Source organism: Porites lutea, chromosome 8 (genome assembly GCF_958299795.1).
Source record: "Porites lutea chromosome 8, jaPorLute2.1, whole genome shotgun sequence".
NCBI lineage: Eukaryota > Metazoa > Cnidaria > Anthozoa > Scleractinia > Poritidae > Porites > Porites lutea.
Window position 1 is genome coordinate 10,803,081 of NC_133208.1, and position 14,516 is coordinate 10,817,596.

At 41.8% G+C, this 14,516-nt stretch overlaps 1 protein-coding gene across 1 annotated transcript; it reads right to left on the bottom strand.

Annotated features, from left to right (window-relative positions):
• Positions 1-540: 540 nt before the first annotated feature.
• LOC140946461 (very long chain fatty acid elongase 5-like) lies at positions 541-10,123 on the bottom strand. The gene is made up of 4 exons (XM_073395584.1): positions 9,802-10,123; positions 5,587-5,714; positions 3,933-4,157; positions 541-2,962 (listed from the first exon to the last, which is right to left on the bottom strand). The coding sequence occupies exons 1-4, from the start codon at positions 9,830-9,832 to the stop codon at positions 2,612-2,614; spliced, it is 735 nt and encodes a 244-aa protein (XP_073251685.1). The 5' UTR covers positions 9,833-10,123; the 3' UTR covers positions 541-2,611.
• Between the last annotated feature and the right edge of the window lie 4,393 nt (positions 10,124-14,516).

Sequence of the window (14,516 nt, forward strand, 5' to 3'; positions counted from 1 at the left end):
CTATATCTACCGTTTAAATACTAAAGTACGTTCAACAATGCTATGTTAAGTGGTTTTAAACTATATCCTCGTTGGGTGCCCCTGTTAAATCTAGACTGTTCACAGTCCCCTTTTTTTTCGTGAGATCGTTCAGATATACCGCGTCTTACCGTCACGGGTATCTTGATTTTCAAATGTACCGAGGGGGCGGGCGTCAGGGATTATAGCTCTGACCGCGGGAAAGGGGAATAGGACTAGTATGTACGCGGAGATTTTCGTTTCATGAATTTTACAACTTTTTGCGATTTAATTTTGTAATTTTTATTTTTTTGCAAGACTTTTTTTCTACCTACAACATTAACCCACACCCACACCCACGACCTCTACTCACTACCCACGACATTTAGCTACACTCGTCGCCAAATGTCGGCTGTTTTCTCAGGCTCAGGCTTTCTCATAAGTGCAATATACGAGAAAATCCGCTGGAGCTGTGAACTTTCATCCTTCAGTTTCCCTTTACGATACATTTCAATAATTCAATGAAAGTTCAATACTGAAATATCGAAGCTCCTTCATACAAAAGTTTAATAGAAACTCCCATCAATAGTGTTTACATCATCAGTAAAAAACTAAAAGCAAGTAAAGAAGTGTTTATGTACTACACGCAAGATAAAAATTAACCACGAAAAACAGTCACAGGAAAAATCCTTACCAACTTACACAAGTCTCCCCCACCCCCACTTTCCTCGAGAGCTTACATGCAGGCTAAATGTAGAAACAAGAATTCAAAGTAGATTTTAAATTTACAGTTCTTAACCCTTTTAGCCAATTTTCTTCTAAAAAATGGGTTATGACAATAAAATGATTATCTAAGGAAAAATGCTTTGATTATCCATATTGATTGTCTAATCCTTTTAGGAAATGTATATAGATCAGTCTGGAGAATTTATTTGTGGATATTGAGGCATGGAGTATTATCATATGAATTTCATACCAAAATTGTATCGGGCTTTTCTCAACACCAACGAGCCTTTAAGATCAATAGGTAGAGTGATCTCTTACTGGCTGCTGGCAGAGAAGTTACCTGCTTGAATATTGAGAAACGAAAAAGAAACATGTACGCAAAATACCATAATTTAACAGAAGCAGTATTTGGCTGCTCACTGACTCGGATCTTTTTCGGCGAGAAAAGTGATGCAGTTTATTTTTCTGAAAGATAGTTGAGTAGTGAAACAGGCGAGTGGGCGAAACTAGCTTCCCGCGTGAGACCGTGACGCGAATGAGCGGTGATTTCTAAACTTTCGCGTGTTTAGGCTGTTCTACCTAGCAATAGCCTGCCCCTAGGTTTTAGTCACACGTTCGGCAGTTGCAGCCTAGCTGCGAGCAAGTTCTCGTGTTGGGTTTCGCGAAAGGATTTACTCACCGTCGCACCGGCTGGTCTCGCAACGAGCCACTCAAGTTAGATCCTCGCGGCTTCTAGAGTTCACCAGTACCACAGGCTACTGTTCCACTACCATTTGAAAAAATTAGGCCTAGACCAAGCGTCAAACTTTTCATGAGAAGAACAAAACTGAGCGAAACGTTCGTCTCAGTTAAGTTCGTCTGAATAAGTTTGGATCGACGAACACGTTCTATTCGTCTGATTAGTTCGATTCTTCATTAGTTCAACTTTCTGAACCAAAAGATGGACTTAACTGAGGTCGACCCAAATTACAATTTATTATACTACTACATGATAAATTTCTGCAATCTGATTGGCTTAGAGCAGTGGTATTTCAACTTAATTTGAAAAACCTACATGTGAAAATTACAAACCTTTTGCGGGTAGTAGTACAAATAATAGCATGATTTGTACGTGATATTTGGCATAAATAGCACTTGTGATATTTCAAAATTGTCTCAAATTTCACTCGCCTAACGGTTCGTGAAATTACGTATAACAATTTCGAAATATCACTCGTGGTATTTATGCCAAATATCACTACAAATCATGCTATTACCTATACTAATATCATAGGTGACGAATTGCTCCTTAATTTTGGCGCGAAATTTCAGCGATAATTTGTAATTTGATATGTGAAATTACAAAATTGCCATGGCAACCTTCCGTACGTCTCAGTGTCAAGATGGCGACGAAGTTTTAAAATGTCATGAATGAAGATGCCAGGGCATATAAAGACGCTTTAGAAAACCTGAACACACCAAAGAGCACATCAAGAAGGATTCTAACAGGTATTTTGTCGAAAAATTCCAAACTTCAGTCTAATTTAAGCTCTAAACGTTCGAGAGAGTGGAGTTCTCGATCGACATGATCCAGTATAAACATGTCAAAAATCCAAGATTGCTAACGTAATTCGTTACCCATGATATTAATAGGTAATCAAATGGTATACTCGTGAAATTAGGGAATAATTTCACTTGCGTTTTGTCCAAATCCTTATAATTTCCCTCTCTCACTTTAGGCGAGGGAAATTATTAGGATTTGGACAAAACGCGCGTGAAATTATTCCCTAATTTCACTCGTCACCATTTGATTACACATTACTTGGTGTTTGTTTTTTTTTTTTCATGAAAAGTTGGACGTTTGGCCTTGGCCTTACGGACAACTATGGCCTACTATAGCGTTGAGTTATCACTCAACCTTTTTCACAGTAGCCCTTTCTTTAAGATAGGAATGATAATAAAAGTTAGAAAATAACCAGATCATGGTCATTTCATATATAATGCCATAATAACACCATCCGTGCTGCAGATAACCAACCACCATGTGACATAAGCCGATCATGAATTGTATGAGCTGTAGTTGCGTCAGATTCTTCTTCCAGGCTGGTCTTTGACCCGGGTTAAGGGCGGAATATCCATAGTAGTAGTAGAGAAATACATGAATGATGCCATTAAGTCCGAGTGGTACTGATATAGCAGGCCAGTTTCCGTATGTGCAGGCATACTCACTTAGCATCACCATGGAGGAGTGATGGTAAACCTACAAAGAGCACATACGACATCGGTCAGCAGAGACAACGAAAAAAAAAAGGAAAACTAGTGAAAACGTAAAAAAAACTGACTTCACTTCGTTTGAAACTTTTTTGCAATATTCCAGCTCGTTCAGTTATTAAAAGATTGGGAAATGAAGTTTTCCTAGTTGGAGTTAAAAGAGAAGGGACCACGTACAAACTCAGATAGACAATCTACAGTCAGTTCATGTCGTTGTACAAGAACGGCGAGGAAATTCATATACAAGAATGCATGATGCACGTGCCCCTTGTGTCGTTGAACTGTAGCACTTGGAGGGTGTTCACATGTGCAAATCACCCCGGTGACATACGTATTGGACATGGCGGTACGCATCACCGTTGGGACTAGAATAAAAATGTAGATATTTCAAAATAAAGACTGAAATTACTTTATGGGTACGATAGCCCCAACGCACACTGACATCTTGCACCATGTCAACATTTTAAAACGAAAAAGATTTAACCAGTAATCAGGCTTGTTCCGAATATTTCTGACTACGAAAGCATTTTATGGATAACCTAGTTGCACTCTGGCGAGTCCCTAGCGAAACTTCACAAACAATGCTCTACACCACACACTAAAACAATTTTAAATGTAAACCTGCAATCGGCGATAAAATTAGTTGAGACACTTCGCCTTACAGGGGCTTTCTGATGTTTTAGTGACTTCCAAAGGGGAAAATAAAGCTTTTCCTCCCCCATCCCCTCCGTGCAATGTTGTGCCGCTGTTCGAACTATCTATAGAACTTGAACAACAAACACCGCAACTTTGAATGGAGGGGAGGGGGACGGATGTGGATTCTTTTGTTCTCAGTAGTTACCCTATTTGAGTACAATGTCTCAACAATTTTGTCGCCGAATGTGGGTTGAAAGTAAACGGTTTATTTGGAAGAGAAATCCATGGGCTTGGCAAAACGGAGGACATCTGATGTTACTTACATGGAGTAGGGAAATTTGTCGCTGTCTGTGTCTAAGTACCATAAACACAGTATCCAGAAGCTCAACGTACTTTGTCATGTAATATACCCAAAGAGCGTGTTTCACAAGCTCATCTTCTTCACAAACAAACAGCGAATGCGGCCAGTTTCTTGCAAGCGCCACAACAATAACAGCAACGGAGTAAAAACTGATCAGGCTGCATGCAAAGTTGTAAACCACAAGAACCTGCGTGAAAAAGGATGGCACATTTAATACAAGAACGCGTGTTAAAGAGTTCCCTTCGATTCCAGGAAAAAAAAAATCGAAAATAAGGGAAACAAACAAGGAAGCGAATAGAAAAACAAGTACAAAAGCAAAGAATGGCATGGGGTGTCCGGGGGCGTTCACGACAGCCTTTAACGATCACTGACAAATTTATTAAGGCTATATTCACCGTATACCATGAAAAGCCATCCGATATAGGCGAATCTTTGCTGACGTCTTTGTTTACATTTTTCAGCTCTTTGGAAGCAATATTGAAGTAACTATCAGCCATCAACAACTGCGAAATTGCTTAGTGGCAAAAAAGTTAATGAGCCATACATTCTCTGTAAAATTTCGAGTTTTTGGAAGAGAATTTCTCCGAAACCATTCGGTGTATTGGGCTCAAATTTTCGGAGATAACTGAAACTGTTATGCCCTTTCAATATTCAGAGTTTTTATTTTATTAGCGTCATCAGATAGTGATAAGCATATGTTAATGAGGCAAAAAGTGTAAACAAAGATTCGCCTATAATGTAAACACTAAACAGCAATGCAGAACTGCAACAAGTCGTTCACACAAATCGAAAACCGTAGCGGTTGGCCGACAGGGTTTGGTAAACTAAATCACAGTCCTCACTCCTGAATATTTACTTCCGTCTGAGTGGATTCCTCGCTACTACTTATTCACTTCCTCTATGGTCAGAAATCCTGTTCACACTGCACCAAGCTTCACTCCGTTACAGAAATCACGCCGAAGTGACTGTGTGAAAAGAAGATCTCCCCAGGAAGGTTTTTGCGCCCGCGCAAAAGCTATCCGTTATAGCGGAAACATATTCTAAGTTCAGCAAACTTAGCGATTGAGACGATCATACCCGCCAAAATAACCCTTAAGTGATCGTAAGAATCTTAACAAACGCTAAGATAACTTGCTTTAGATCTAACTTACGCCTGGTTTCCACATGATTGTTAAGATCCTCGGACCTTTTTGTATATGAAAATCATCCTTTTCAAAGTTTCGTCCAGTTTAAACTGTCTGAAACCCTTATAAACTAAAAAGCACTAAAAAGCCCCATTTTTTTCGTTTGTTCACACGAACAATAAACCGAGGTGTAGCTTGAAATTTTCTAGAGCTATTCACAGTTTTGAAAATTAACCCAAATCCGTCTCGTGGATAGTTTTCACGGAGATGGATTTAACGTTTTTTTCATCAGTGGTACTGTAGTGAGGTAATCATGTCTCGTGGCCTTAGGAGCATTAGAGTAATAAAAAGAAAAGAAAATAAACAAAGAAAAAACAAACAAAGGAGAGATATGCTCTTAACGCCTCATTTCCTGGCAGATTTTGTACCCGATTCCCTAATTGTAAAATACTACGTAGTTCGCGCCGTGAATATTTCTGGTGTCGCCCTTACCTTACGAAGTCCAAAAGCACGAACATAACGAATCCAAACCGGGGAGAGTGCCACGAACAACAAGTACGCGGCAACCACTGGCAGGCTGTGTAGCTTGGAAACACCATGAACAAAGTAGTGTAAAAATTCTGTAATTCAATGTAGAAGTTAGTATCTGCCATGCTTTATTTCATGATGACAAAAAGGAGGGTCCTCGTGCCAGTGGCTCGTGTGTTGAACGCAACGAAAAATTTTAAAACGCTGTTACTTACAGCATTACCTCTGTCGATGTTTCGGTAATGATACCTTGATTAGGGAAAAATATGTCAATCTGTAATAACGTTAGTTGCTTATTTTTTTAATTCAAACCATTGTCGACATCATCCAACACGATGCGCTCAGAGCAATCGAAGCTTGTATCGCGGACGTTCGAGCTTGGATGGTTACCAACCGACTGAAGAAAAGTTTCTTATTGTGGATTACTTGCAACAATTTAGCAAGGCCGAGCTCGAATCGCTCACTGTCGGGGAATCCGAAATCATCATGCAGATATTCAGCGTCCGGGGCATGGCTTGATAGGAATCTCTCTATGAGCATTCATGTGAGCAAAGTCTGCAGTAGGGCCTTCCGGGTCTCGAGGTCTATATTCCATCAGACAGATTATCCTGGAGTTTAGCCTACGTGAAGCCGCACCCTCCCCCCGACAAAGGAAAAACGGAGAGAGGCAGAGAAAATTTTAAGAAAGAGAAAATTTCATGTAATTCCGTTTTTCCTTTGTCGGGGGGAGGGTGCGGCTACCGGTAGGCTACCTGGAGTTATGCTCCCAATTCCTGATACACGCCTTCGCGACATCTCATCTCGACTACTGCAACTCCTCACTCTATGGTATATGATAGAAAACCAACAGGATCAAGTGGAAGGGTCCGGACCTCCCCCCGCCCCCTCCATCAGATCTGACGTTTATTTGAGACTGAATTTCTTACATCGAGAGGATCGTATATCACTTTTTAACTGGCTGATTTTTAATTTCCAGGGATATTCAAATATGTAATTGTTTTTGGGTACCCTCATATGATCTGTTCGCCTCTGCTCGCAAAGCAGTATTTCCCGCGCCGACGGCGACCGGCGTTCACAGATTAACAAACACGTGGTCGTCTCTGTGAGAAGTAATTTGCCACAAAAAAGTTTAACAGTTCTTTCTGAACCAAAGTTTGGACCCCCTCCCCCCACCCCAATAAAAAATTCCTGGATCTTCCCCTGGGATCAGTTGCAGCAAGAGAGGATATCCTCTCTTGGTTGCAGACGATTCTAAACGCAGCTGCCCACATTGTCTGCCTAGTAGCCAAGTTCAATCACATCACACAAGTCCTTTGCAATCTACATTGGTGACCTTCGGTGCCCTTCCCGGCAGACTCAGTATAAAATACTACAACTCGTCCATCGAGCTCTCTTTGGTTTGGCTCCTGACTACCCAAAGAAGTTTCTAAGTTTCAAGGAGAGTGTTTCTTATAATTTAAGATCCAATATTAGCTATGAATTAAAGGTCCCCAAAACGAAGTGCAAGACCTTCCGGCACAGGGCCTTCGCTCGTGTTGGCCCCTCGCTGTGGAACAATTTTCCTGTAGCTATCAGGAGTACCGGGTATGTTCAGAGCTTTAACCAGGCTCCGAATATACTTTATCATTTCGATTGGCATTTTCCCAATGAACCAATTCTTGCACAGTTCATAATTTCGTTGTCAAGTGATTGCGGTGTATTATTTTCATTTCCTTTGGGTGTACTATTTGTTAATGTGTTCGTATTTGTCAGCTTTTTTGTTCCCGTTTTAAAATATGTATTTAGTTTAAGCGCTACTAAATAAAATATCTTTACCTCTATTCAAAAATTTCAAAATGCGCACGTAAAAACGAAGATTTTGCGCACGCAAGTCACGTAAAAGCGAAAGCGTTTTGCGTGTTCCACCATAGTCCCCTCTACTAACTATGGCTTCACTAACTATCTGTCTTATCTATTGTATCTCGCGCCGAAAATGCCGATGGATAGACTACATCAGAGAGACAGGCCGTAGTCTTCGCAGTACTTTTCGAGATCACCGGCTCCGGGACCGACTGAACGCAGGAGCCGGCTCCTGCTGAACGTCACAACGAAGTGGTTACCCATTGTACGAGAATGGACTACCAGTTGGAGGATATGCAAGTGGCGGTTGTTAGAGCGGGGCTCCTGTAATAAGATAAAAACGACGCGAGGAGATGCGCTTTATTCACAACCTTGGCACTTAATCGCCTGATGGCCTGAACCAAGATTTCGCTCTAACTTGAATTGTGCGCACCCGCATTATTCTTTGGATTCTCTGTTTACGTGCGCGTTTTAATTTATAATTCTCGCAAGTATCGCGTTAAATAACGAATTGACATATTTTCCCTGATGAAGACAGCATTGCCGAGACGTCGGTGTTTATACTTCAAGTAACAGCAACGTTTTATACACAATTTTCATGTGAGTGATGCAAAACGAGGAACCGTAGATTAACTGGGATTTTTCCGACTCCTGACACACCACACCTGAAAAAGGCGGCCGCTCAGGGAAGAGAATGGCGAAGAAGGGGAAAGCTTGTGTCATGTTTGTGTACTGCCCCAATGTTCCAGGAATGTTCCCTCTTGTATTCGACGAACCCGGAAAGTATCTAAAATCCTTGTGGCCAATCCCATTAGCCTACAGCCCTACCCACCCTACATCTCTATAGAAAAATTTCTCAATGCAGTGCACTATCCAATGCGATCGGTAAGTGAGAGCGGCTACACCTCCAGCGGCTTTGTTTGCCTTATGACTAGAACGTATTGTCCAAATACGAAAGGACATCGTAACAATTGCAACTGAGAACGAGAGTCTAAATAAGACCATTTTAATATTTTGTATGTCTTGGTCTGAAAGGAGTGTAGTACGAAACAATCCAAAGCCCCCCTCCCCTCACCCCCCCCCCCTATAAAAGTAAATCTTAAGAAAAAAAATCCCTAGGGATGAGTGCTTTACTGAGCGGCTGCGAAGGAGACAAGTGTTTTATACATCGTGCAGACTTGTCAGCATCAACGATCTTCTTCCATGAAGGTAGGAGCGCGTGAAAAGCCAACCCAAGGCGGCTACAAGCCATCATCAACAGTAGGTTGACGTGAAGGCCCGGGGGAAACTCCAACCCCTTACCCTTTTATATACCATTTTTGACAGACTATGGTACTAGTGCATTTCGTATACCTTATATTGACAAACCAAGTTTAAACTTTGAATCCATAATAACTGCTGTAAATGCACTGTCTTTAAAATCCAAGGGAAGATAAAGGTTATCCTATCTTGACAAATCACAAAACAAGAATGTCTTCTCGATTTTTTCACAGCCATAAAATGAAAATTTTCGCTATTTTGAGCCTTTCTATAGGCCAAAATAGCAGATTTCTCTACCCTTTTACCTACTTCAAATAGTGAAATACATAATTTCATAATCCTGAAGCCTGAAAAGGGTAAACCTTTCAGGCGGAGTCTCATAGTTTGAAGGGAGTACACTCCCCAGCCGGGTGTGAAGGTCTACCCTTCGGGAATTTACTAAATGCCGAGGGCTGGGTCTGTAGGTTTCAATGAGTTTTGTAAAAAAAATTGTGACTACAGGCATTGTACTGAAGTGATACCTCGTTCGTTTAGAGTAATTGCAGACAGATTCGTTTGCATAATAAAGTTTTCTTTGATAGGCCACATTCCAAAGGTCATGAGTGTCACCGTATTTATATCGACCGGTAGCCAGACCGGGCCAGAAAGTTTCTCTGCGGTGTCTTCGATATAGAGCATATTTTTGGATTTCCTTTTTAATTTATTGGACCAGGAGACAATTCCCGTCCTATTTATTTATCTATGTAAACAAAGGGGGACTTGTGCCCTGCAAAAAGTAACAGCCCACTGAAAATAAAATGCCGAAATAATCCTTAAGCCATTTTGTTTCTATTGAGACATCATGACAGCAGCGTCTACGAAGCGAAAACGTTCTGGCTCTGTTTGCAAGAATAGATCTATGCTTTATACAAAAGCGAAATTTAGCTTTCGAAAATTTACATGAAAAAGGTTGCATAACGCGTAAAGTATAGGGCAAGTAATTTTGAAGGAGAATGAATATATGATGTTGAACCCAAATATACCAAATTGTAAATATCGCCACGTGTTGATCCCAGTAGCTAACTATGTAAATATACTCGCCTGCTAAAGACATCTTCATCCCAGGCTTCATCTTGAAACTCTCTTAACTCTGCAAGAGCTATCAACTACCCAAGGAAATGACAAAACACTTGTGCCTTACAAACGACCCTCGAGGATTTAGATGGCCGTAGAAATGCAAATTAGGTATGAACTAGATACAGCAATTTGCATAAGATCATGTGCAAGGTTGCGTGGCGTAGAAGGACAAAATGTTGAAATGCCTGACTATCGGGGTTCAAAGTCGAACTTGTCACCGGTATTTGGCAATGACTTAACAAAACCGTTAGTAAGGCATCGGATGCAGCTAAGTTTACGCAATTACAGAGAAAGACTAGACTTATCCTCTGACTAAATCCCCACCCCCACCCCTGCCGGTGCTAATTATTTTCAAAAATAAGTTTGAGTAGCCTGCGTAGCAAGCGTTTCTGTGCGGTTTTGGAGCAAAGAACGTGGAACAAGAGTCTAAGACCGCGCGAAAAATGGCGCAAGTAAAAGAGCGGCGAGGGTTTGGGGAAGAAGGGAAGGAAACGTTTGCAGACAAAGGCCCCTCGATTTTGAAAACCGCCCACTTAGTGGGCCTTCCTTCCCTTCCCCTCCCTCTTCTTTCAGTTTTTGGCTCTCGTTTCATTTCTCGCGCGGTCAAAACCGAAAATCCTCTCGGTTTTTTTTTGCTCTGAGACTAAACGGAAACGCTTGCTACGCAGTCATTGTAATCATTGTAAATCAGCAATCATTGTACATTTACAAAGGCGCGACGATGGGAATGGATGCGATATCGTTATCTTTTAAGCAAATATGTTCACTTACCCAGCGATTCAGGTTAATTTTGGAGAGGGGAAGAAAGGAAGAGGAGGAGGTATTCAACAGAACGAAGGGAGGATCCCAGTAGCGAGTTCAGAAATTATTGAAAGAGGGGACGGGGACTTGTGAATTCTTATTCATTTTAATGAATAAAACTTTGAAAGCATCGCTGCCGAAAACGAAGGCTCGTGAAGGCAAATTTTACAGATAATTCTATAAGATTTGAACTACAGTAGGTAAAATTGACCTGAGCAGAGGTCTTGGCGCGGAGATTCGTTGAACTTTGTAGAACACGTGAAATCAGGTGATTCATGCTCAGCAGCCTAGCCTTGAGACAACCTCCGCCCACGCAGTACCGCGAGCGGCAATCTCGTTTCCAGAGGCCGCGATCCTTTTGGTCAGCGACAGGGCCCGTTGCGCTGGACAAAGGAACGCGAACTCTGAGACGAGATTGCGCGAGCGATCGTCCTTCTTTCCGCAGAACCAGGCGCGGAGAGCGACAAAAAAAAAATTATGCAAATCAATGGTAAAAAGGAGGGGAGTTCCGCCCTCGTTCCAAACAAAGGAAGGGAATGGGGAAGGGCAGGGGGAAGGGCTTCTTCATCGCGCCCAGTCTGGACGAATAGACCTTGTCACGGTTCTCGACGCCATCTTGACGAGTAGGCAAACGCGTGAGAAATTACAGTGTTTGTATGAGAATCTAATGTCGAATAATTTCCGTAGAACGGCTGTTCTGAAAAAATGTGACTTGTAAACTAAAGCTACACTCCTAAGGATTCTGCTGAAAAAAATCGAGGGCGTCAAATGCGCTAGAAGACCTAGAACCACTTTTTAAAATTTTCTACACATTTGTCTGTAAGAAATTCCCGGGAAAAATTACAGGCAAATGTATGGGAAATCTAAAGCAAGCCTCTGGGGAAATTTAAGCACAGTTACGCCCCAAAAATGTTTAAGTACAATCCTTTGTTTTCTAGCTTTAGTTTACAAGTCATATTTTTTTCCGCACACGCTTGCCTACTCGTCAAGATGGCGTCGGAAACCGTGACAAGGTCTATTGACGAAGCCTAGACCTTAGACTTTCTCAAAGTCCTTCGCTTCTTATTTCCGGTTCCGGTAGTTCCAGCTCTCGCTCTCTCTTGCTGCAGAAAATCTACCGCTCGCGCTTCGCGCTCGTGAAAGACTATGAGCTCGACTTGTAGGCAAGTCAAAACGAGGCCCAAATAGCGTCTTCAACCTAGACTGCGAGCCATTTCTTATTTTTCTTTTGATCAACGTATATCGAAAGCACGCGTAAGGGACGAACGGCAAAGGGAATTTTAAAATCACCACGCAGTATGGTTCCGCGAGTCCCTGTTAGGGGGGGTGCCCATGTCCCCCGTCTGAATTTCACAGCCAGCTATGTCGCAATTTCGGAACATTCTCGTGTCGCCTGTCGGAATTTCAATAATAATTTTTTAGCTCGTTGCCAGTCTCACAATCCGGCGCATTCGCTGCAACTACGCCAACGGAACATACGGCCTCTATCTTTAGTACTTTTAAGCCCAGGGTTTTAAGACCTTTATAAATGTTTGATATTCATTCAGACTACTTGGAATAGTAATTGAAGTCAATAAAATTCCATTTAGCAATATATACAAGTGTAGAGATATTTTTAAAATGGCTTGGCGTGAATCGAGGCCTAATCTGGCAAAACACTCGAGCTATCATAACGTTTCTAAAATTCTGGTAGTGCAAGAGTCTAATGTTTCTTCCGAGTTAAACTCTGATTTAGTTGTCAGACTGTGCTTTTCCGTAACTATAACAACCCAGGAGGAAGGACATTATCAACCATTCATTATCTGTAAGGCATGCGTTTACAAGAAGTCTGTTAAAAATGAACTAAAGGTCTAGACGATTTGGGCGGATGACAGTTCTCCCGGATGTTGTGCGAAGTGGCATTCCTCCAAAGACGACGTCTGCTGGGTTTTCATCATCATCAGAGTCGAGGTCGCTGTCCTCTTCACCGCCTTCTTTGTCTGGCAAAAGGTCTTCCACGTCATTTTGGTATCGAAGAAATGTCTCGTATGATACCTCCGTCAATTTCACAAAATCGCACCCTTTTTCAAAATGCTCTTCCCCCACTTTACTGACGATAGCATCTCGGTGGATTCGTACGCTTTCATTCAAAGTAAACAGCAAACAGTCTTCAAATGAAGAAACAAACAACTCAATATCACAAAAAGAATTCTCTTCCTTGTCGCTGACATCAGCTACGACAATTCCAACAAAGAAGGGTCCCCTGTTCGGGTATCCACGTATGTGGTAGCGCTTGACGACCACAACACTGTTTGCCTCAAATAAAATGGCTCCTCTGACAGCTTCCTGCTCAATCTCTGTGACCACTGTTTCTCTAGCTGTGAGGTCGTCTGTGGGGGAAAAATCTAATGGTCTTGGAGGCTGATCTGGTGTTGTGTATGCGAACAATGGAAGTGTACCTACATTGTCCTTGGTACTCTGATTTCGAACTGTCAGTTGACGGACCGGTTTACCAGAGCTGTCCCTCCAGTCTCTCATCAACCTCTGGTCATCTTTTGCCATTTCTACTGACGATGGAACAGACAAAGAAGGCAGGTCTCGAAACGGGAGTTTCATCTCATCTGGTACTTCATAATAAGAGTGTGGGGAAGTGTAGTAGACAAAGCCAATGTCAGTGAGTGGTTTCAATGACTCGCGAATGGTGGGCGCAAACAGATATGGAAACTTCAAGGCAGTTGGCATGTCATTTCTGGAGCGCATTTGGCTGAAAAGTTCTCCACGACAAGTTTCAAAGTGGCGACCAGTTTGAGAAAGCTGTTGAACCCTGGGTTGACGTCTTTCAGAAAATCTCTCAATGAACATAATGACTCGCTTTCTCGCTTTTTCTTTCCCTTTTTGTGTTTTTTTGTGTTTTCCCATGCCGTTGATGCCGTCAACGGCACTCCGACGACTCCCTAATGACTCTGATAGTGATGTATTTCAATAACTCGCTTACCATTTGGAACACCGAGATGAACGCGATCGATAAAGAAAAAAAATCTCTCTAACAGATTGATGGAGCGCGCACGTGGGTCATGCAAGGAGGAGAACATGATACGCAAAGGGGTGAGGACAAAACATGGACCAGGGGTCCATGGACCCCCTCTTTGGACCGGGTCCATGGACCAGGTCTATGGACAGTTTTTTTTATTTTTATAAGAAGGTTTTGCATCAGGTCCATGGACACTCAAAAACAGAAAAAGTGCCAAAAAAACATTTCACGAGACACTGTCAACCAATGCACATGATTGATCACAAATATTTAGTTGCGCTTACATGACGTACACTCTGCTTGCACAAGTGCAGTCACAAGACTGTTAAATTAAGCTACTAATTCAAAAGTTATCACCAAGAGAGGAATTACGCGCTCCAGTACAAAGACTCGCATCACCCTTAGAAAAACAAGCTGGAGTTAAGAATTCATTACTTTTAGAGCAATCATGACCGAGTCACATCGCAATTCTCCACAGCTGATGTAGCTTCAGTTCAAGCTACAATCCATGCCACTTCTTCTTCTTCAGGATCTGGATCTGTAAATCACTATCCGTGAGAATTTATAATCATCCTGCTATATAAAAGCGCTAAGGAGCTGGGCCCAGCGTGACAAAACATTGCAGGAAAAAGTGACATTCATGGACAAAAACAAAGTGGCTTAGAATTATTCAGATCCAGGATGCACTTTGGAGAAATTAAACAAACTAAAACCCTTTTAACTGTTTTAATCAACCGCAATGAACAGCTTTACATTTTAAAAGAGGTAGAAAATCAATATGTGTGTCACGACCTCTCAGTATGAAATAAGCGGCAAAAATTCGCATTTGCTCAGTCAAAAGATTTTCATCCGAAGCATAATCTACCCA

What these genes read in the sequence shown, in the direction of transcription:
- LOC140946461 (XM_073395584.1), bottom strand. Translation starts at nt 9,832, where the DNA reads ATGAAGCCTGGGATGAAGATGTCTTTAGCAG. An exon ending in GATGAAGATGTCTTTAGCAG is followed by an intron (nt 5,715 to 9,801) that starts GCGAGTATATTT and finishes ATTGAATTACAG; the next exon opens with AATTTTTACACTACTTTGTT. An exon ending in GTGCTTTTGGACTTCGTAAG is followed by an intron (nt 4,158 to 5,586) that starts GTAAGGGCGACA and finishes TTTTTCACGCAG; the next exon opens with GTTCTTGTGGTTTACAACTT.